The 24,725-nt window shown below is 45.7% G+C and overlaps 1 protein-coding gene across 2 annotated transcripts in view; it reads right to left on the bottom strand.

Moving 5' to 3' along the window:
• Positions 1 to 7,788: 7,788 nt before the first annotated feature.
• WASF3 (WASP family member 3) overlaps positions 7,789 to 24,725 on the bottom strand; it is an 86,576-nt gene continuing 69,639 nt past the window's right edge. The window contains exons 6-10 of one of the 2 annotated variants that reach the window (XM_045566933.1): positions 23,540 to 23,657; positions 19,195 to 19,370; positions 14,783 to 15,052; positions 13,149 to 13,513; positions 7,789 to 11,048 (exon numbers count right to left, since the gene is read on the bottom strand). In XM_045566933.1, the coding sequence (XP_045422889.1) occupies positions 10,891 to 11,048; positions 13,149 to 13,513; positions 14,783 to 15,052; positions 19,195 to 19,370; positions 23,540 to 23,657 (1,087 nt within the window). In that variant the 3' untranslated portion in view covers positions 7,789 to 10,890. Of the gene's footprint in view, positions 11,049 to 13,148; positions 13,514 to 14,782; positions 15,053 to 15,895; positions 16,063 to 19,194; positions 19,371 to 23,539; positions 23,658 to 24,725 lie in introns of both variants that reach the window. The other variant, XM_045566934.1, reaches the window with a different exon arrangement.

The raw sequence follows: 24,725 nt of genomic DNA, 5'->3' as shown, positions 1-24,725 counted from the left end.
TCTAGATTTTCTCCTATATTATCTTCTAGGATTTCTATGGTTTTGCACTTCACATTTAGGTCTAGGATCCATTCTGAGTTAATTTTTCTGAAGGTCATAAGGTCCGTGTCTAGATTCACTGTTTTGCCTGTGGACCTCCCGCTGTTCCGGCACCGTTTGTTGAGAAGAAGCACCTTTCTCCATGGAATCGCCTTTGAGCCTCTGTCAAGGTCAGTTAACTACAGTGTGTGAGTCTATTTCCGGGCTCTCTGTGTGTTGCCTGATCTGTCCATTCTCTTGCCAATGCCACACTGTCTTGGTCACTGTAGCTTCACAGCAGGTCTTGAAGTTGGGTAGTGGGATTTACACCTTCAGCCCCCTTGGTTCTCAGGCCTTTGGACACAGATGAATCACACCACCAGCTCTCCTGGGTCTCCACTGGGCAGAAGGCAGATCGTGGAACTTCTCAGCCTCCATAATCGTGTGAGCCAATTTCTCGTAATAAGCCTCTTCCCATATATATCCTATTGGCTGTTTCTCTGGAGAACCCTGAATAATGGAACAACATGATCCCCATGCTTTACTGTTTTGAGCAATAAGATAAATTTTATGATGGTGAGCAGGAGCCATGTCTTTCACTCTACATCACCATGCCTAGCATATCAAAGAGGTTTTTTATATTTAAAAATAATTAGAAAATTTTTTATAAAAGTAAACATTCACATGATTAAAGGTACTGAAAAGGTCTGCAGTAGAGAGCTCCCTTCCACTCCCTACCCCAGGGGCCTTCCCCTAAGGTAATGCTATCACTTTTTTGTGGATCCTTTCAAAAATATTTTATGCACATATCAATAAAGACATATATTCTTTTTTCCTCTCTTTTAATCTAATGAATAGCACATATACACATTTTTCTGCTCCTTGCTTTTTTCACTTTAACAATCTATCTTGCAGATCATATTATTCACTGAAAACATCCTCATGCCTTTAGCATTTGCAGAACGTTCCATTGTGTATATACAATGATTTAATCAATATTCTGTAGCTAGAATGGTAAGATTTTTTTCACTCTTTTATTTCAAACAATGCTGCAGTGAATATGTCATTGTGTCCATGTGCAAATAAATCTGAAATAGATATTTGTTCCAGTTACTAAAACTGTATAACAAATTACTGCAAATATAAGTAACCTAAAACGGCTACCACATTTATTTTTGCTCCCAAATCTGCAATTTCAGCAGGCAGAGCTCAGTGAGATGGGTCGTCTCTGTCCCACTGGACAGCAGCCAGGCAGCTCACTGGCTGGGAGCCCCAGTCCTCTAGAGTCGTGCTCACTCAGGGGACTGGCAAGTGATGCTGGCTGGCGGCTGAGACCTTAGCTGGGAGCGGACCCGCACATGCGGCCTTTCCATGCTTCCTGGGCCTCCTCACAACCTGGTAGCCAAGTTCCAGAAATGGCATTCTAAGAGAAAGAGCCAGGTAGAAGCCTCATTGCCTTTTAGGCACTACCCGTGGAAGTCAGGCATGCAGCCAGGCAATTCCAAAATCTCACTGGCTTCCAGAAAAGCGAAACAGGGTATACCTCTTAATAGGGAGTGGCAAGATTCTGGAAGAGAATATAGGTCCAGAAACACTGTAGTCACCATTTTTGGAAAATCCAGTCTGCCTAGGATATATTTCCAGAAATGGAATTTCTCGGCCACGGGTATGTACAGTTTTAATTCCGCTAGGCGTGCTAAGTTACCCTGCAGAGAAGTTGTACCGATTCACGTTCAGCAGCACTCACGCCTGGGAAAGGAAGGAGCGAGCGCGCGAGTGCACGGGCTGCACCTGTGAGGCTGGTCTTCAGAGGGCGCACTTCACCCTCTGGCCACTGGAGGGCGGTGTTTCCCCGCGGACGCACGGGGGCGCCCTCCGAGGGATGCGCCGGCACTAGGCGACCTTCGCTGGGGTAGGGGAGGCCGGCGTCTTCCAACACGCGGGCCCTGTGTTATACCTAGCACGACGCCCCTGCTCGACCCTTACAGGGCAGACAGGACTCGAGCCTCCCATTTCCTGTGCTTTTTACACTGGGCGGTGCGGACTGACCCTTGTGCAAAGTCCCCCCGCGGGAACCGCAGGCCCAGAGCTCAGAGCTCACCTGTCCCCTCTTCAGGGCCCGAGGGGGTCGACGCAATTCTTTCAAAGGCAGATTTACAAACGCTTTTAGTTTTGAACCTACGAATCGGATACGCAGGGACGCAGCTCCGCAGAGGTGGTACCTCGCGTCCCCGCGCCTGCCGGGACGGCTCTGACCTGAGCCCTGGGCCTGGTCGGAGCCCAGGGAGGACCTGGGCCCAGGTGGGCACCCAGGGCTGGGCCCCCAGCGAGACCCCCGCCCCCACCTTCCCGCGGGGCGGGCAGGGCCTGCCCACGTGCGTGGCCTGTCGGCGGCCCGTCCCGACGCCCCCGGCCCCTCCCGCGCTCCTGTCCCCGCCCCGTGGGCCCTGCTCGCCGGCCGGCCGGGCCCCGCTCCTGTCCCCGCCGACACCCTCGACCGCGCGCGGGGACCCAAGCAGGCGAGGGGGCAGTGCGCTTCGACGGCAGGGTGATCCCGCTGCGCGTAACCTTTTTAAAAACCAGGTAATCCGGGCAGATGTCCCCTACCCACCTCGGTTGTGTACCTCAACCCCTCAGCCGGAGGTCGGGGCGGGGTCAGGGCGGGTGAAGCCGCGGGGCAGCCGCGGGAGCTCAGCAATTCGCTTCCAGGCCGAGCTGGGCCCGCCCTGCAGCCGCGTCCACACGGCCGCCCCTCGCTCCAGGCTCACGGACGGCGGGTGTCCGGTGTCCTCCGCGGCCTCTGCGGCCACCGGCCAGGTGGCAGTCGGGGCTCAGCGCGTCCCGGCGAAGGCGGCTGGAACCGCAGCTCTGCCCGCGGGCCGTGTCCTCAGCTGTGACACGGATGCAGCCCCACGTCACTGAAAAGGTGCGCGCAGCAAAGCAGACAGCCGCTCCCGCCACCCGGGCCCTGTCAGACTGTCCCGCTCACGGCCCAAATCCTGCTCCGCGGGCAGTTCCTTCCTCCAGGCGGGAAAGGCGAGCGAGCACGTGGTCGCGCTCACGCTGGGCCGAGGCCACACCCTCTGCAGCGCGCCCCGCCCTGCAGCCCTGGGGGTGCCGGGCTTGGCTTTCATGTCACCTGTCCCTGCAGGGGAGGGTCAGGCCTGCTCACTGCCCCCGCAGCGCCCCAGCGGGTGGGTGCGCCCCCTTCCCGGCCCTGGTCCTGCCTCTCCCGCTCCGTTTCCGCGGAGGAGGCCCCAGCGCCTCCCCTGCTAGTCCTGAAGGGAGACGCTTGTCCTGATCTGTTCTCACAATCTTTCTCCCGAGGCCTGGGGACAGACAGCGCTGCTCTTTCAACCCCAGGCTGGGGATGAGGCCAGCGGCCCGGCAGAGGGGCAGTCTCCGCCTCCGCCCCGCGGCCACACTGCGCCTTGCTGGGTCACCAGGCTAAACACAGCTGTGGCCTTTGTCAGAGCGAGGTCGAGGCCCACACCAGGGACTGACTCAATCCCTGGCCATTTGTCCTAGCAGAGGGCAGACAACCATGATTCCTAGGTGGGGACCGACCCAGGAGGTTATTTCTGTTTCCCATTTAAAGTCAATTAACTAAACGGGAACGCAGCCCCCTGGGAGGGCTCCCTTCAGATGGCCTTGGGAGCAGCCCCGAGGGACGCTGGTCAACAGGGGAGGAAACCGTCCTTCCGCACCTCTCTGCAGCGCGGGGTGCAGATCACCAGGGGGTTGGAAACGCAGGGAACGTGGAATCAGGCCCCCAGACGTGAACTCAGGGATGGCCATTCTGCGTCCCTGCACCCGGGGTCCAAAGATGAAAACGACCGGGTCATAACTCAGCTCACCCCCGTGGGTGGGCTCCATCTGCCGTCAACCCGTTGCCACAGTTGGCGGCTGCTGGCTCCGCCTCGGGTCTGTGAGGCGATGACAGTTGTCCCAAGAGCCCAAATCATCGCAGGTGGCATCTTTGGACTCCTATCAACCATGCAAGGGCAGGTACTGAGCGTGGCACAGCTTCTTAGCTTCGGCGTGCCTGCTAAAAATCACTCCATAAGGCTACTGGATACACTGTGGACCTGGGGTCCCCTGCTCCAGGTTTTGATTCCGTGGGTTGGGATAGGGCCTGGGACTCTGCATGTTAACCGGCACCCCAGGAACTTCTGAAGTTGCTGATGTGGGAACGACCTTGGAGAAGGCTCAGTCTCAGCTGAGAAAGCATTGAGGGGGACTTGTGACCCAGCTCCTGCCCTGGCATTCAGGGCCATCTCAGCTCAGTCACCATGTAGAGCCACTTTAGAGAGGGCTTGCTCCTTCATTAACTTCCATGGGCTTCTGCACCCCCAAATTTCCCCAAAGCCCGATGTGGCTGGGTCTGACCGGGCCGGCAGTGGAAGCACTGGAGGAGGAGAGGAGAGGGGACGGGTCACCTGCAGGCAGCTTGGGGAGAACAGAAGGATGGCAGGAGCCACGGCGACATGGGGCCACAGGGACCCAGGGCCCCTGTGAGGACGGAAGGAGCCTGGCAAATGAAGGTTGTGCAGATGGAGGAGGCTTTATAGGGTCACGTGACAAGCCACCCAGAAACTAGGGAAAGGAGGGACACAGCTGCTGGAGCCAACATAACACTGCAGCCCTGTGCAAATGGACATGTGGTGAAGTGCCCTGAAGCAGCTGCGGACACAGCGTGGGCGCTCCAAGAGGGGACAACCCAGGCTCGCACTCGCAATGGGGAATCGTCTAGTGCTGACTCACGGCGACACTTTCTGCCCTAGTCCCCAATGCACGTGCCACCGAAACTCTCCAACGTGAAAGCCACATGAATGCCCAGGTCTCTGAAATATTAAAAGACATTTCAAAGGAGCTGAAAGTTGGCACCCTAACTTAATTATCATGATCTTAAAGTCTGAATTGCAAAAGAGTTGAAGGTACATGTTGAGACACAGTCACATACACACGTGCACGGGGATGTCTTATAAATGCAAATGCTAAGTGACACTCACACGTTCAGGATATGCAGGCTACGGTTTCAAACTGCGTGACTTCTGTTTAAACTGGCTTTAGGCCGGAGTGGCTGAAGCACATCCTAGAATATTAAATACTTTTAAATGTCACTTCATGGTAAGTACCACTTTGCAGGCTGAAAATTACTCTCAAATGGCATATTTTCTTAATTTTTCTTCATGGTAAATCATCTTCCAGTTCACCACCTCTAACTAATCATGGTGCTGTGTCTGAAGCTAATTACTCAAACCACAAGTGCACAGGGCGAATGTGGTGGGGGATTTAGGAAAACCACAGGAGCAAATATTCACCGCACAGCGCTACAGTTTCGGCAAATCAACGTCCAGCTGTCAGCTCTGCAAAGACTGTTTACTTTGAAAGCAAACCTCTTTATCATCTGTGCTCCTATTGCGATACCTTTACAAGTTACTCAGACCTTATAATATACGTCCTCTCCAGCTTGTGACAGGACTCTGTATTAGGACGGTCTCCACAAAATACACAATGAGGGGACAGTGCAAGGGGCTGCAACAACGAGAACACACATGCAGTGGTGATGTTAAGCGGTGGTTTTCAAACTCTTAGGTAGTGGAACCCTTGTTTCAAATGAACCCCCTAATAAAAAGTAAACGTTCTATTTGTATAGATTTATTCCCGAATCTAAATTTGTGTAACACTCAGTGAAAACTTTTCATTAAGGTTATTTGGTGAACACTAAAACTGAGACATTAAAATTGACAAAGTTTTAATAAAATTTAAAATTTGTTAGTCTGAATCTCTACATTACTCGTGTACTGTTTTGCTTGCACAGTTCTGAGAATGTTCTGATTCACAGAGATAAGGAGACACCAACAAGGACTCCATATGGACCGTGCAATCCTTGGATACCACTTAGTTAAATAAAAACGTCACGAGTTTTACTGTGTGGTCCATGCAAAAACAGGTTTGCCTGGCAGAAAAATGGAAACAGTCGTGTTATAATTTGGCATTCAACATCAGTCTGCATTTTTAAAATCACATTTAGAATTTTTTTTTTTAAGACAGAGTCTCACCCAGGCTAGAGTGACATCACCTTAGCTCACTACAACCTCAAACTCCTGGCCTCAAGTGATCCTCCCACCTTGGACTCCCAGAGTGCTAGGATTACAGACGTGAGCCACCATGCCCGGCACGCATTTAGAAATATTTTTGAAAATAAACATTGCATCAAATATTTATAGAATGAGGCTTCTAGGAATGGAGAACTAGCCCATTCCAGACCAGCTCTATACAGGTAATTGTGAACTGAACAAAATACTCACAACCACTGAAAGCATTACCCTCAATCCTGAATGCTGGGCATGGAGGTTTCCAGTGTTTTTTAGCCTGTCTCATGACCCTTCTTCCTCTCGTTCCTCCCGTTTCACTGACACTTGGCTCATTCTCACTCCACACTGTCTTTCCCACCTTAGGGAGGCGCGTGCTGTTCCCTCTGTTGAGAGACTCCTTTCCCTCCCCTGTGCCTCCAGCAGCTTCTGCTCATTCCCAAACCTCAGCTTCCCATGGCCCGCAGACTAGACTGGGCGCTCCCCATTCCGCCCCCAACCAGAGCACGTGTAAATGATCTCAATTGCTTATCTGACAATATGTAATGTCTGTTTTTCTCATCAGACGACAGCTCCATGAGGACGGACTGGCCTGCTCCCTGTTCTCCAGCAAGCGGCTCGCAGCCGACGGGAACGGCCCACGTCCCCCGCGTGTCTGCTCGGTGTTCTGCGCTCTTGGAGGTGTTCACGCACATCCACACGTTTAAGCTCGTATCCGGCTCCCAGATACTTGTTGAAGAAGCCTCTCCTTTTGTCCCCTAACAACAATCACTCAGTAACTACTGATCGACACCGAGTAAGTGCCCGGCACTGTGCTCCAGACACAGGATGTCACAGGAAATAAGGGGCCCTAACTGCCTCGCTGAGCTCACTCGGTCTGGTGGGGAACGGACACCACGGAGGGAGCCAGGCATAAATGACAAGTCCTGATAAGGAAATACAAGGTACTTGGCAAAATTCTCCATGTTTTAAAAGGTTGCATGCTGTTTGCTAAAGGTAACTCAGAAATCCACCCACTCATCCAATCATTCAACACACAGCTGCCCCCTGAGACCCGGCGCTGTGCTGAGGCTCTGGTCGCGTGAGGCGCGTGCCGTGGTAGAGGTGCGCCCCGCGTGCATCCGCAAGCGAAAGCAGCTGCCATGCGAAGCCTGCCCTGCGGCCTGGCCCCCTCGACACCCGTGCTTACCCCCCCATCTCCACTCCCACCCACCCCAACACGCAATTCCGCCCCGGGGCGGAGTTTGTACCTGCCACGGTCCTCGAGTGAGCAACTTCACCCCAACCCTGGTCTTCTCATGCGCACGAGAGAGAATGCCTACTGCAAACGATTATTTTAAGGATTAAGTGAAAACATCTCATAGCAATAAATGCTACAGAGTCTTAGTTACCATCATGATTGAGTCTGCGTGTGGTTAAGTCCTTCTCCTCCACCTCTCCCGCTCCCAGAATGGCTCTTTCTTCCTAACCCTGCCAGGGCTTCCCGAGTCACTCACATAATTCTCTCTGAACTCTTGGTTACACAAAAGTCATTTAGAAATTTAAACAAGAATCAGAATAGTATCTTATGCATCTAGTAAGGAAAATGCTAAATAACCTCCCTACACGTAACACTCAACTTCTCCTCCTCAAATAAGTCAAACATACAACACTGTCATAAATAAGCAAAACCTTTTAGGGTTAAAAGTGTAATTTTATTTAGATGTTACTTGTACATAATCTATAGTAAGATATACAAACAGATAAAAATTGTTTAACAGTTTTTTTAATACCACTTTAAATTCAATTTACAACAGCATTGGTAATACTGCAAGATGACAGATACTCTGATTTATAAAACAAAAATTACTTGCTACTCTGGCTGATACATTCCCACTAGTCTTTAATGGATTAAAATGTATCATGTATTTTAGTTGCAAATTATTATAAAACTTTCACAACCTAGCCTTTTGGTGCTCATAAAACATTTTGATGTCGTAAAAATTTACTGAAATGAAAATGTTAATTTTCTAATAGTACCTTTAATAAAGAAAAGCAAGTGTGCCCAGGCGTACGGTGTGGAGCTAACAACACACGGCCCTTTGCCTTCTGCTCAGCCACCTCGTATGTGTGGCTGGCACGTGGCACCGACCGACCTTCCCCTCCCCTTTCCCTAAGTCTGTGCCGTCGGAAGAAAGCTGGGAAGAAATTAAACTCAAATATACATGGGGAAATAAAACTGGGGGCAGTTTAAAATGACCTTACCATTTGTAAGTGTAATTTAAAACATAAACTTTATAGGAATGAAATATGCTTTTAAATGCTTTTCTCCATTCTAAATACTTTTCGAAAATAACACTGAAAATTCAAAATCTTCACTTTTTTCTTTTCATGTAACACCACATTAGAAAAGATCCAGATTTAAATTTTAGAATAAATTGAATTTGTTGAAAAAATACTCTAAAAATAACCTAAATTAGAATTTAGTCATTTTCCATTCTTTCAAAGGTTATGGAACACAACAGGGCAAAAGCTTTTTCACTAGTCATAAAATCAAACTGAAAATAACCTGTTGATGAGACTACAAGAAGACAACTAATAATTAACAGGCTCATGAATACTTATGAATAAAGTGCCACTAATTGTATTGTAATAAGATATAAATAGAATAAACCTGACATGGATAGTAGCTTTAATGTGTTCTCTGCATCCTGAGAACAGAAGGGCCACAAAAAACAAAGCATCACCATCAAACCTGAATTCTAGGATTATACAGGTAACTTTAATACAAAAGTAACAATAAAGACAAACCTATTATAGTAAGGACAAAGTAAGACTTTAAAAGTAATAAAAGTCCCGAGAATAATGCCAACACAGTAGGCCCTTTTTGGGAAAAAAAAGGGGGGGGGGAGAAATTAGAGAGAAATGTAAAAGTTCATTAATAACTATTACTATGTATGTTCAAGAAAATGATAGTGACAGCCAAATGGTGACCAGCTCCAAGGAGAGGAGCTCAAGAACATGTGCCCAACAGCTGGTACAGCTGAGAAAATCGACAAACCGGTATAAGCAGTCTTGGAAAGGGGACGCAGACATTAGGTTTTCAGAGGTTCAAAATCTATGTCACTAAAACCCAATGTACGTGCTTTATATGACGATGCCCACAGGCCAAGCAGGCGTCCACTTGGAGACACAGCTGTGACCTGGGGCTGGGCCGAGCTGCTCAAGAGAACTCAGTAACAAAAACCCATTAGCTGCCATCCTGTTTACAGTCCTCCCATCACTGCAAACAGCTTTGCTTCGAGCTCAGGATTCTTCCCTTCGTCATAATGGAGTCACCAAGAACTGCACTCCATTTGAAATACTGCAAGCAGGTAAGAATCCCTCCATCAGGAAAGGGTCTTAGCATATTTTTGAAGTCTAACAAAGCCTGGAGCATTTATTTATTCTAAACAAGCAGCTACCCTTCATTCAGAATTACAAAATAGAAGCTCTCATTCTTGAGTTTCCCAATGGTTCACCGTGGCCAGGAAAATAAGCCCCACTGGTCCCCACCGTCTCCATGTGGGAGGAACAACCGTGAGGGCACAGGCAAGAGCAAAGCGCCCTGCGACAGCTACGGGGCTGATCACGATCATCCTGTGAGGTACTTTTTAAAAGAGAATGTGCCAACAACAATAGGGGGAAAGAGAGCCGTGTGCTTCTAGGATAGGGGAAGGCCCTCCTCACGGAGTGATCCCTGCTCTGGCCCCAGCACCGTGACAAGTGAGTAGCTGTCACTATCTACTTTCACCCAAACCTAAGCTTGTAGTGTTCAGCCGAAGGGGCGCAAGGTGCCATCTGAAGCACTCTCTGTCGGGCACCGAGGAGCCAGGAACTGCTATGGCCTCACTGAGGACCCGACTGCCGGGAAATAAAAGGAGGGGGTCTCTCTGCAGTGTGGGCCCCACGCGGCAGCTCTGCCAGCCAGCACCGCGGCTCCTGGACCCCTGGCATCTGCTGCGGCCGGCTGGTGCCCACGCTGGCAGGGCTGGCGAGTATTCTGAGTGTCATCCCCAGTGGCCTTGAAAGGAAAGAGGACTCTGTCCTTCATTGTCATTGCTACCGAGCTGCTGAAACCTCTTATAAAAATCAACAAGCGTTTACCAAGGGAGCCCGGTCTGAAAGGGCCCTCCCGACTCCGCGTTAGACAAGCGTGTGCAAAGGCAACGAGGTCATTCAGCTCAGAGGCTACCAAGCAAGAAACTGAAAGCAGAAACATTCAATTCTCCTTATTTGTTAAACTTTTCTCTCCAGAACCAACTTCTTCAGAAACACATTTTAAAAGAAACAAAAAACCCAAATGGAAAACAGTATCACTTACTGGTCGGAAGACATCACTCTGACATATCATGAATCTTGCAGAGACCTAACACCGGGCAGCTTCACAAACACACAGCAAGTCTGCAGGAGTGTAATGATCAATAAGGGTAAATCCAAACTGCACTAAATACTCCCATGGCCGAGAGGAAAGCAGGTGCTGTTTTCAGGACAATGCAATAGTGACAGCGTTATTTCCTCATGTGCAGCACGATTTGCTATGTTTAGTGGCACTTAAGTATTACACAGTAAATACTGAAAAAACCCAGAAGTTTTGGATGTGCAGAAGCAATATCACATTATTCATACAAAAGGTGCTACGCTATAGGATTAGAATACCACTATCTGGGTGTGGAGACCACTTAAAATCTTCAACACACTCCAAACATGCGGCCTCCCCGCTGTCCACCTGCCCTGCGAGGCCGCCCCAGCCCGCTCAGTCGGACCAGTCGTTCTCGTCGAACTCCGAGTCGTCATCGGAGTCGCTGTACTCCACGGCAATGCGCCGGGACAGGATCGTGGCCACGTCGTTCCCAACCGGCTCCCGCTTGGCTTCCTGCTCACGCTGCTCCTGGACCTTTTTCAGCTGAATTCCTGGAGACATGACACGCAGTTTAGAATTAAATCCCTTTGCATGCTCCAAGTTAAGGAAAAATAAACTGACAGTCTACCGGACTTGTTTTGTCTATTGACACAAAGTATTAAAGTGTTGGAAATTTGAGGGGAGAAACACATTTCATGACCAAAAACATGTGCACTCAAAGTCGTAACAGTTTTTATAAAAAAGCAATGTGTTAAAGTATAAAAAAGTTAATTATAATTTCAGTGCACACGAACATCAGCAAAGAAAGTTCTAGAGCTGCACCGTCCCAGATGGTAGCCATGGCCACATGTAGCTCTTCAGGCATGAACTGATGTGTGCCGGTGGCACTGCCCGGGACGGGGTGGGCTGGGCCATTTCCATCGTCACAGAACACCTGACTGGACAGCGCCATAATCCACGGTTTGCAAACAGTTCTCAGCTACCCTGAGAACTAGGAAACTTGTTTCAACAACTATCATTGAAAATGATATAAAATACTATCATCTACTTTCTTGCTTAATTACAAAGTAAGTTCTCTGATGATTTAATGTTTATCCATTCATTTTTATAATCTTTTGTTTGGCAATAAGTTCAGATTTATGGAACAACTAGAAGACCAGTAGGAAAACATTCCTGTACACTCTACACCCGGGTTCCCCCAACTGCCAACATTTGACCACATTGTTTCCCAATCTTTCCGTCATCCTCACACGTGCACAGACACTTTTCCATGGACCGTTTGAGAGTAACTGGCAAATAACATCCCTTCACACCTAAAATACTTCATGTGCTATTCCCTTAAAAAAAATCAAAATCAGAAAATTAAGAGTATAACACTATCTATCCTACAAATATTATTCAAATTTTGCCAAGAGACCCAATCTAATTGCAAATGGAAAAATCGTTCCCCAGTTCAAGATCCAAGGTGGGATCACCTGTTACATTAGTTGTCATATTTTGTTCATGTCCTTTAATCTGGACAGTTTTCCAGTCTTCGTGTGTCACAACCTTCCATTTTTGAAAAATACAGGCAGCTGTTCTGTAGAATGGGCCCCGATTTGGGTGTCTCAGATATCTCCTTGTGATTAGATCCAGGTGACATGCCAACTCTTATTAGGCAGGACTTACACATGTTAAAAAAAAAAACAAATCCAACACTGTCCTACTATGACCCCAGATTTGATACCATGAGCTACTATACCTCTGGGACTTTTTTCCTTGACAAAATAAATGTGTCAATGATGTTCAAGATACACAGAAGACCCTGAGGTCCTCAGGAGGGCATGTGTGCCACACCTTGGGCCTGATTCATAGGTGCTCACGCAAAACACAGAGGCAGCAACATCACAGCATCCTCTGAGGATGTCACCAACACTGACTTCCAGCTGCCAAGGAGCCGTCCGAAGTCACTTCCTGATGAGACGACTGCCTGTGACCAAGAGTGTGTGCAGGTCCCCACCATGGAAGAAACTCTTGGAGTAGTCCCAGATCACATTGGTGACCCTCAACCAACCCGGGCTGTGGCCTGGTTAAGAATGACTGGTGTGGCTGGAGGTTTTTACAGCGGGGTCTGAGGGCAGGCCAAGATGAGCCAGGGGCCGGGCTCCCCACCGATTCCACCCGAGATTCTCTGCTTCTACACGCTTTGTGGTCTGGGGGTCAGTGAAGGACTTTTATCTGACAAAAGGGTTATGCTGTTAAATAAATGCCAAAAAAACCACCGGCTTAGCATATCAACTATGACAAGTCTAGGACATACTGTAGATTGTTTTTAAAAAACTAACATCATTTTCTTTCTTTTATACTTTTACCCTTATAGTAGAATGCTGAGAAGAGATCCAATTAATTAATTGATCATTTCTGTTATCTGATTTCTGGTTTCTAGTGACGTATAGCTTCCCCAAATTCTCAATTTTTTATCATAATGCGTTTACCTTATACCGGCAAAAACACATTACTAAAAAAAAAAAATCAAACAAGACCCCTTTAATTCTAAAGACTAATTTAACACAGGGAGTAGTAACTTGAAGACAACACGGCTGTACCTAATTGGAGACGCAAGGAAATCTCTTCCCCAGAGCAAGGCTGTGTACCTGGGGTGCTCCACTTACCCATCCGAATAGCAGCAAGGAGATCGCTCCGGGCATCGCTAATTGGTGGCTGCGCAGGCTCCTGCCGCTTGGCCTCAGCCGCTGGGGGGCCATGCATCGGGGAGGACGACAGAGAAGACCCCGGGCCAGGCGGTCCTGGCGGGGGAGGTGGTGGGCCTGGGGGAGGCGGGGCTGCGGCCAGGAGCCCGGAGGGAGGGTGAGGCGGCGCCGTGTAGGTGGTGCCGGCTGACGCGGGGAAGGGGGGCTGCATGGGGATCTGGAGAGGGCTGACGAAGGCAGTTTGTGCAGAGGGGATCACGGGCGGTGGGGGGGGAGGAGGAGGTCCTGACGGGTTGTAATACTCAATGATCTGTGCTGGGAGCAGCCTAATGGAGAGATGAAACACAGAGTCACCAAAGGAGCAAGAGGGTCACGGCCTCTGCGTCCTGGCATGCCTAACAGAGAGGCTTCCCCAGACACAACACATACTGTCACCTGAACTCAAAGCATGGCGGGACGCAAGTATCCACACTTTGGGTCAGTTATTTTCACAGTTGTACATTATGATGGAATTCAAGATCTTCTACTGAAATGCACCAAGAGGACCACTCGAAAAGTGAAGCAATTTTCTGTGCAAAGCTAGAACAAAGGAGTTGACTGCGGAGGTGGGAATTAGCACCACCACTGCAGCCTTTATCCTGGGCGTCTCAAAAGCGGGTGGCTCACAGGCTTGCCTTGGAGCGGTTCTGAGTCAGCCAGGTTGGGAGAATTCTACCTTCTCTAGCCGACCCCCACAGAACTCCAGTGTCCAGCAGAGTATCAGAAGCTTTAAAAAGTCACACAGCCGAGCAATCTGCTGACTTCTATTCAGCCAAGGGTTTTCCAAACCAACTGGACCACTTTCCAAACCACCAGACTCTCTTTGCCTGGCACAGCCTCAAAACACATTCTGGGAAGCCTGACTTTGAGAGAACCCGCAGGTGGGAAACCTCCAGGATTGTGCAGTCAGGGAGACAAGTGGTAAGGGACGCGTTGCTCTGGGTGGAAGAGCACACACGTTAACACGGGTGGTGCATATGGGCACCGACTGGGCACCGACTCTGTGGGGACACACCCTTCAGGGTTATGCAAAAAACACAGCGCTAGAGCCTGCCTATCAAAGGTGAGTCCTGGACTGATGGTAGGAGGTGTTTGAAGTCTACCTGCCAGACCAAGGACAGAATGATGTCTCTGTGCCAGGAGGTCAAGAAAGGAGAGCATACGGCCAACCCACGGGAGCTGCCTTACACGGTCTTCCCATTTGTGCTAAGAGTTCTCTGTGACAGACCCAGGATGTATAGAGACACGTAAGGGTTTGGGTCGGGTTTGCAAAATTGGCATTTCATCCTTTATCAATGCCTTGGCTTACAGAGCCACTCAGACCCACAGGTGGCAATGTGTCACATGAGCACTGACACAGCCCCGAGACTGAGCTGTAATGACACAGGGGGGGCAGCAGGACCCTGCCCCTGCTTTATTCAACACGGAATCTGGCAGAACCAGTAGTATCCGTGTCCAGCCATTCTCGACGATATTCTGGGCCCCAAAATATCAAAGTTGAAAATTCTTCTACCTCCCACAGCATAGGGATTAGAGCACAAGGCACACTGAGTTACCCGTAGTCTGCTGGAGCCATTGGCGCGGAGGCCTGGGACCCCTCCGGGGCCTGCGGGGGCGGCGGGGGCGGCGGCTGCTGGGGTCTGTTGAGGGCCATGTGCCTCGCGGAGGCGGAGGGCGGCCGGAACTCATGCTCGGGAGCCTGGCTCGCGGGCCCGTGCGGCGGCGCGTCACCAGCCGCCGCGTACGAAGGGGTCGCCGGCTGGGGGAGCAGAGAGTGGTTGGGCGTAGCTGGATAGGAGTAATCCGTGACATCCGACGCGTGGGACCTGACGGTCCAGAAAAAGGGGTGGGAGAAATTGAAGTTAAAAAATCTCTTCCAACAGGCACAAACGTGTATTTGAATAACAACATCGCCAATGCACAGAAATCAGACATTTATCTCCTTTACTTTCAACGAGGCCTAGCCCCATGAGAGCTTCCGAGCAACAACATAATTACTATTTTAGCAGCAAGCCCCGGTGTTACATGGATTCAGAGGCACAGCTTTGAAGTGAATAAGTCAGACAGATCAGCAAGCAGGAAACAGCACAGCCTCGTTTTCGCGACATTCCTGCATACTTTTTCTCTAAGAGAGAAAGCTACAAGAGAAATTCCGTTTAATTTAGAAACAGCATCTAAGACAGATAGGATTTCAGTGGCAATGAAACTGACAGCATATAATTAGAAAATATAAAATGTCAGGTGAACTGGATAAATATTAACAGTAAGAACAGAAAAGGAACATGAGAATGCAGTATAGTGAATCATATCTTTCTTAAACACAGAAAGTGTATTTAACCAAAAGAGAAAGCGGCAATGCGGTGCACTGGGGGAAGGCCTGCTTTCCACAGTTTTCCGTGCACGCACAGTCGAGTGTGAACTCTGAAAGAAACGGGGCGTATTAGTGCAGCAGAGCTCGGGAAGCTGCGGGGTGCCGGCTCCGGCCGCGCCCCTGTGCGCAGAGCCAGGACCTGCGTGCGGCAGCCGCGCAGCGCGGGGCGTTAGTAACGGTCACGCGCGCCGGCCCGGGTTACAGGACGCGTTGTCAGTAGGGGCTGCACATCCTCTCATGACGGCTGAAGCAGGGGGTGGCCTGAGGCTGGGAAGCCAAAGAAAGCAAAACGACAAACCCTCTGGGCATCCTGTCCTCTTTCGCGCTCCCTGCCTGCTCCAGGTTCCTCGCGTCACTCATAAACTCAATGCCCATTTTCCTTCTCTCCCACTCTTCTTTCCTTGTTCTGACTTTTCTCACATTTACTTGCTGGTTTCTGTGAGGGTTCAGCTTGTGTTTCTCCCTCTGAAGGAAATAGGCAAACACACATTGGGGATGTAGAGGCAGCAGCAGAGACGCAAACTGAATTTCCATCTCTGGGACTTCAGACAGTAGCTTTCCTTAACTGGAGCACCGCGTGGCACAGAAAACCTTTCTAAATGAGAAGAGACCGATTTTCCCCCCTTTCTCCTAACTGCAGTATAACAATAAGTAATAATCATTTATTCTACCCTAATCTCAGCATGAATTCTAGAGTATGGTGCGCGTATGATTATGTCTCCTGAACTATGCAAACTACTCCAAATGAGTTAAAAATGTTTTTCATGGGGGAAGAATCTGACCTGTATTTAGGTTTAGTATGTTTTAAAAATATAAACACCTGAAACTCTAGAGTCCCTGACATGTGCTTGACTCCGTGCATGACTGTGTGTCAGTGACCGTGAGCAAAACTTTCTAAAGGAAACAGAGTCATGCAGTAAAACACGGCGCACTCCTCCTGCGACGGTGGCAAGGAATTGCACATGCTGTGGCCTAACTGCGGGTGCTGTCCTTGTCCAGGAGTGTGGGACACTGGGCAGATGGAGCCAAGAAAAGGGGCTGGCCAGGTGGAGACAGAGGGAAGGGAGAGGCCACGCACACCTGAGGTCGAGATTAGAGCAGGTGATGTCTAGAGGGCAGGACTCTGATAAGCACAGAGGAGAGGGGCTGGTCAGTCTGACAGGGAAGGACCGCAGGACAGGGGCCACCATCTGGCGGGGGATGGGGGGGCAGGTGGCTGCTGGGAGACGGAGCACCCGCCTGGGGGGAAGGCAGAGGCAGCCACAGAGGCAAGGCCCAGGTGGAGATGAGTGGGGGTCCTGAAGCTTTGTGATGATCAGTGATCACCTGCCACAGAAAAGAGGCTCAGGAGGGCTGCAGGTGACCCTGAAACAGGAAGAAGTAAGCACAGCAGTGGAAACTCAGTGAGAGAGTCCAGTAATCTCCCAGGGCTTTCGGGTGGACAGGCGAGCAGAGTCGAGGAGCTGCACCGGGGCCCAGAACAAGGGTAAGAGACAGTAACGAGGACAGACGGGCACACAGGTGTGATGCCCCTGAGGAACAGTGACAGAGAGCTGGTTATACGGCAGGCACACACTTCCCCAGCTCTCATCGTACATTCATGCTTAGGAACAAGCCATTCCTAACAATCTAGAGAGAGAGAGAGAGAACAAACATGTAAGATTAGTTTACGTGGGCTGGGCAAAGTATACCGTTCACACGAGTGGCTTACACGCCTGCTGTGAAAGCTGATATCAAATTTCCCTCTGCATCTCAAATATGCTCAGCTGACGGGATACAGCCACTCATGCGCATGTTTCTAAATAATACTTAAAACGAGATATAATTTTGAAAAGTCATAAGAAAAAACATAGTATGATTCCAATTCTTTAAAAGAAAAAACACACACATGTATAGAAGACTAACTCGAAGGAAACTACAACAGACACAGTAGTTCCTCTGGATGGTGGGGTTATGGAAAATATTTCATTTTAATTTTCTTCTTTAATTTCCAGACATAAAAAGCATGCTTTATTTTATAATTTTAAAAAAAGTAACACACTTTAGTAAAGTAAAAAAATAAAAATTTCTAAATTAATTTAAGGGCTATAACCCAAGCACAATGACGGATTATGATCTATGTATCTGTTAGTAAATAATGTATGCAAATAGTGAGAGGCCATGGGAAACAGTATGAGACAAAAGGAAATTGTGAAGAAATAAAACAATTCTATTTGCTTTTTAAAAAATAACACAAATGAAGATAATATATCTAAGCAACAAATACAAAGGCAGAATACTAAATAATCTGAATGACTATTAATTTTATCCCCAACAAGGAATAATCTAATCTCAGATGCTAGAATAAATATTAATCATTCAACTAAGGTATCAAAAAACCCCATTATTTTCCCAACTGCATCTATTAAAAAAATATATATGGGATAAAATTGAAGTGTATGTTTTACATGAATAAATAATCACAACTAAATTATTTGGAAAAAACAAAAAGGCAAATTGACATCATGGGAGCTATTAAGTTCACGTATTTCTCCCTATCCAAAGAACTGTGAGTAGAATTGTATGTTAAAATTCAAACTTGAGGCTAGAACTCAGTTAAAGCTCTAATAATTCTCTAATATTTAACATGTACAGAAAAATTACCCAGAACTTGACTTACAGACCTTCCTGGGGTGCAATATTTAAGGCGCTGTAACTACCAAATAAGTCTTTCATTCAAGCACACACTTATGTTACAGTTTGTGTCAAACACTGGGGTTACAAAGGTAAAAAAAAAAAAAAAAAAAGATTTGAAGGAAAAAAAAAAAAAAAGGACACAGATTTAACCCAAGGTCCAGGTTGCTGCTGTTTTTGAAACAGTCTTGAATCACAGATTGTCAGATTCCTGTATTCAAAGTTTTAAATGCTGATGGAAGACTACTTTACAAAAGCAGAAACGGAAAATGAATGAAAAGTTAACATTGACTAGTCTGTTCCTGTCATTCAATAAATCTCTTTTGTAACAACTGTGACTTACTGGCAACATTACTCACAACTGCAAGAAATATTTTTACTTAATTGCTAACAAATTTTTAAAGCAAATTCTAACAGAATTCTTCTCCTGAAATCAGAATACATATGTTATCTCAAGTAAGAAATAAATGTCTCTTGTTCATCACTTTTTCAAAGGGTCATCAAAAGGAGCAAGGAAGGTATTCCTTAGTCACATTAGTTACCACCTACCAATCATTTTTAGATACCAAGTGGCAAAGGAAATTCAACATTCCAAGCTAGAGAGAAAGGATTAAATGATTATTAAAACAAAAATTAGCATTAGCAGTTACCCCAATTCAGAATCAATATTAAAACAACTACATCTAGATTAATTGAATAATAAATTTAAGTTAGAGAGATAAAAAAAATCAAAGGAACTCAATGTAAAATAATATTGCCTTAAATTATTATTTTGAAAACAAAATACAGATAAATAATTTTTACATATTGTGGGCCACATAAACCCCAAGGCTACTGGTGCATTTCAAACCATAATAAAACCAGGCAGGACCAGTGGCCCACAGCATCAGGTCTGAGGGAGCTGTGACACACACACACACACACCTAGTGTCTGGGGACAGGGATCCCTCGGAAGACGCTCCGTGGTACACACTCTGAGACAACCTGTTGTCGGGTCTAAGCTCTTTGTCATATGCCATCATATTCCACTCCTGGCGCCTGTTTCTGGCTTTTCTAACCTTTTTCACCTCACGGGTGGTGCCATCTATACGCTTTTGCTCCTGATGTCCAGGAAAGGAAAGAGAGCATGCGAGACAGAAAGGAAAGGAAAACAGCAGGTTAAATGTGGTTGTAATGAACGGGAACCAAGCCTGACGTACAGAAGAGACATTTGCATTCCATCACCCTCATGTTAAGAACATTCTAAAGCAGCATATTCCTCTTACCCGACTGACCCAACAACAGTAATTGATATGCAAACTTAGCTCCCCAACCTAACTGAACTAAAAGTAACTGCGCTACGCTACAAGGGTTGCTTATCATCATTTTTGGTAAAGAACTCTTACTTTACTAGGCTTGTAGCTGGTTTGAAATCTAAGCAAGACCTTCTGTATCTGTGTTAGACAGGTGGGATACCTGGCAACACCATACAGAGAAAGCATTTCTCACCACACAATTTTGACTGACTTGTTAACATGCAGTTATCTTTCAAAGACAATAATTCACAATGTTCTATTCCTAATGTCTAAATGATTATTATAGAATATTTAAGCTAATCCTGCAACTAGCTTAATACAGAACAAGATAAAAACTTACCTGCACACAAAGAGCCATTCTTGTTCCAGCCCTACTTTGTCAGCAAAACCGTGATTCAGTAAGTGCTTCGGTCCTACATAAGTACTTCTTTAAAGGTGAGGACAGTTACTTCTATGTGTGTAAGTTTTTCCTGTTTCCCTCATAAGATTTTATGATCTTTAAGGATGAGAACTATGTGCCTTTATTTCCTACGGTACCTCAACACGCTGTTTTACATAGAATACACACTCAATAAATGCTGGCTAAGATCAAAGCTACAGGCATGAGCTTCTAGTACTTAGTTATGTTCCAGGCACTGACGACACAAATGGCAAACAAACAAAATAAACATGGCCTCTGTCCCCATGGAGCTTGCAGGGAAGTGAGGGAAGCCTACACAAGGACACAAATGGATGTACAGTTATAAACCATGGTAAAATGTAAATGCATTTATATTTGAAATATATGTATACATTTTATTATATATTTTAAAATATTTATCTATTGTCATATAAATATGTTGTATCTGTATATTTAAATACATTTATGTATGTAAACATCTATGCATATATGTAAAACACTGTCCAGTCTGCAAGTCAGGAGGTGCTCTGGAAGGACTCAGAGACAATGCATGAGTAGCACTGATTCTGCAGAGGAGCATGGGTCAGATGCGTGCCGGGGGGAGAGGACAGACTGTGCGAGGGCCATGAGGAGCAGGGACAGCCCTGCATTAGGAGAAAGGAAAGAAGGTAAACAGTAAACTGAGGTGAATGGCCCAAGACCTAAAAGGCAGGCAAGATCTTGAAGGCTAGGCTCTACGTTGCAGAGAGTAAAGGGGAAAGACAGGGACACCAGTGAAAAAGCTACTGAGGTGGTCTAGGTGGGAAGATGGCAGGGGGCTCAGCGTATAGTGAAGAAGGAAAACTGCACTGTTTTCAGAGGTAGTCAGGAGGCTTTGGTAATGAATCAGCAAAGGACGTGAACGTGAAATTCACAAAAGATATAGAAGTGAGGAAATATCTGCACGTAAGTACAGGGGCGACCACTGCAGTACTGTAATAGCAACAGTAATGGGTAACTTACGAAGCATTTATCTTTTGGAATAGTACACAACTATTAAAGAGAATGACGTGCATCTTTAATAACATCAGTGTAAGTCGTGTGTAGTCTGTCTATATACAAAATACTTTGTGAAATGTGTATGCATATATTTATGAATGCTTGAAAGGTCTAAAAAGATGCATACCAAACTGTTAACAGTGGTTAGTTATTCCGAGGGAGGGGCATGACTTTATTTCCTTCAGTGCTATCTAAGCATTTTAAAACTAGTATGTGTTATTTACGTACTTTTAAAAACCAAAAGAAATAAAGGGGATGAGGAAGATTTTATTGTGATTCCAATATGCATCCCGATTAAGGACCACTATATTAAAATAATTAATAACTATTACCTTTACTTTGCAAAAGACGTATGCTGACATATTTAGGAATTAAGTGTTACAGTATCTGTAAGTTTCTTTACAATGGTTCGGCCTGCAAATCTATCAACGTGCATATGAGACACACAGACAGGTGCGTTTGCTTGAGCCAACCACGACAAAATATTAACAATGTATACTCCAGGTATACTGGTCTACATTAAAATCCCTAGAATACGCCAAACTGGTTCCTCTCCCAGATGATCTTAGATATTTCTACCTGGCCCCTCGATTCTGAAGTACACCCACCTGCCTCGTTTTTCTCCAAACCCAGCAACCCCGCCTCAACCCCCCTCCCTTAAGCACCCTTCGGATCTCAGCGTGAATGGTGCCCCCCCAGAGGGTCCTTCCGTGACACCCCACTGCACGTACACTGTCACCCTGCCAGGTCAGCTCACCCGGGGTGCTCTGTACTCTTCCTCACAACACTTATCAACAGTGTAATGACATACTTAAAACTTCATATTTATTTGCATAATTATTTTTTAATGTTTTTAAAGCATCAAATTAAAGGAAACAAATTTCAAAGACAATGAATTTTTTTTATGCCCAAATTTGCTAAACTAATTTTTCTTTCAGATTTGTCAACTGCAAATTGAACATGACTTGGGTTTCTAAAATCCTGGGAAATGAAGACTATCTTGCCCCATTTTTTATTCCTATACGAAGCAGACTAGTGTTAACGTTTTGAAACTGCGTTCCAGAGGGCTGTGTGACTACTCAATGCCTGTGTCCCCACTATACTGTAATCTCCATGAGGGGCTAACCTCGTTTTTCCCACCACTGCCTATCAAGCATTTAGAAGACACTTAACAAAGAATCATTATATAAATGAATGAATGAGAAATACTTATCAGAATTTTATGTGTTTGAGGAATGTGGAATGAGATAAAATAGTCAAGGAAATGACAAATGGTTTTACAGACACACTAGCCATGCATAAAGCTGTTTTCTTGTCAATGAGAATAGCAAAAAAAAATTAAATCTTTTTGCCAAAAGTATGTCTAAGAAGGAAAACCTAGAAGGCCTTTTAAGAGGATAGGCAAGTTTTAAAGGAAGGTACTCTTAAAAGACGTGGCATTTTGTCCTGTAACTACAAAAAGTATGGGTATTAAGACAAACGTGGCTTAGACATCAGTTTCTTTTCTGTTCAAAAGATCAGTATCTTCCTCTCTTTGCTTGAATATTTTGTAAACTACGCAACTTTTCCAAGATTTCCCAATTAAATCTCTCCAAGCCATGAACACAGAAAGAGCGTGTTAATAACCAAGTACTTGGAATCCTTTCCCAGAATCTAGTGGTAGTAATATCCTACACCTGCACAGTCTGTTTTTATGTTTCCTTTTCTTAAATCCTGTTTCAAATTTCAAATTCTCCCCAATCCCAAACTATCACTCCTATTGGGCAACACACCTAAATGCCTCAAAACCTGATGCCATCAACCCACAAAATGCTAAGCATTTCTCCTAACTAAGCATCCTAATATTCGTCAAGCCAACTAGGTCATCATTTTAAAACACAGCTGACATATAAAAATATTAGTAAATGCTTGGTCTTAGAGAATTATTCTTTTCAGTGGCTAAAGTCCAATTTTGGAGCCCCAAAGGGGCATTTTCAAAGCCCGAGTAGAGGGGGCTTTCCTCTCGAAAGTGCTCGTTTCTCCACCCTCACCCTTGCAACTTTCTCGTCTACCATTACACTTCCCGAAAGGGAGGTTCGTTTTCAGTAAATACTATCCAGGAACATGCGGATCACACAAGCTTCTCAACTGCAGAGAACACCTCACCCAAGTCTTAATTACAGGTGGGTGGCAACCCAACAATTAAGAATGTTAAAAAGACAAAGCTCATCACTGTGTTTGTTGACTGCTTTATGAAAGTCTGAGCAAGCACGAGGAGAAAAGTGATAAAACATGGTTACAAACAAAACTGAAATTTTAGCCACCGCTTTTGTTAAAGCAAAGCTAGTGCTATAGAGCAAATCAGAGATAGTATTTATTGAAAAATAGTATTACTGTGTTACACTGAATTGTCAGGATCTTCATGTGAAAAATGCAACCTCCAAAAAAACTTCAGCACTAAAGGTAACATCTCAACCATTTAAATAATTTACTGATTTATTTCTAAGCAAGAATCCCATTTACACATACGCACATTTCCCATACTGAAATTACTTACCTTTTGACGCCTTTTCTCTTTCCTCTTGTCCTCTGTGTCCTGTAGCATTTTTTCTTTCCAGAGGTCAAAGAAATAGGAAGGATCAGTATAGAACTTCAGCCCGTCCTTCTTATCATCTCTGCAAATCAATGTATTACCAGTCAGAGAAAAAGGATTGTTAGATACTTTCATATGTAGGTGAATATTAATTTAATTTTAACTCATGGGATTGTAACATATACACAGGGCATCTAAGTATCCTATGCATTAGTAAGTCTCCAAATTTCCTTATTTGAAAAAATGTGAAAACATGCAAGAACACCAATCTACTCTAGAATAATTAGGTTAAAAGTACTCTTGCTTATTTAGAATTAAGTATAGAAAATTGCTCTCAAAAAGATCACAATATGGCTCATAAAGAGCAATTTTTAATACTTCGATTATTTCAGGAAATGTTTTGTTTATTCCAACAGGGGGCTATACAGAGATGGACGTATCCTTAATACATACATTAATACATTTACTTCTACTCTAGAGCTTCAATATTATCAGGATACAAATTAATAAGTACTCCACCCCTTTTTCTTAGTAAGGTTTGCCCAACATCCATTAATCCAAGCAGGAAAGAAGTAAAATGTTCATAGTAAATGTGACTAGAAAAAAGTGATGAACTATGTATTTTCAAAGTGGAAGTAGCCTACAAAGAAACTTCATTCACCTGTAGCCACTTCATTTAAAGTACTGCTATAGTTACTAAGGTCTAAAGAATATTTCAAGCCTTTATATAAGTTACTCATTTATCATAAAACCAATAATGCAGCTAATAGGAACCCAAAATTGTCATATACATCAACAGTAATGTTGATACAAAGTAAACATTCTATTAATGTTTTAAAATAGTATTTGGCCTGTATACTTCCTTCAAGAGAAAATAGAACATTTACATTTCATATTAGTATTTCAACAAGTCATTTAAGACACTAAGGGGAAGCAAAACCAGTTAAATGAGTACAGGGAAGAGTTTATGTCCAAACTGTTAAAGAAAGCTCACTGAATTACTCAGGAGAAAAAACGAAAAAAGGTTTGTCCTTAAAGCCCCTGAAATGCCACCTCCTGGTAAAGCTTCTCACCATCCAATACTAAGGCCCAGGTTTCTACAGGACTATTCTAGTCACTGTGTCTGAAAATCACGGACAAGCCAGTGTAA

Source organism: Lemur catta, chromosome 13 (genome assembly GCF_020740605.2).
Source record: "Lemur catta isolate mLemCat1 chromosome 13, mLemCat1.pri, whole genome shotgun sequence".
NCBI classification, from domain to species: domain Eukaryota; kingdom Metazoa; phylum Chordata; class Mammalia; order Primates; family Lemuridae; genus Lemur; species Lemur catta.
Note: the sequence above shows the minus strand (reverse complement) of the source record. Positions and strands in the feature narration are given on the sequence as shown.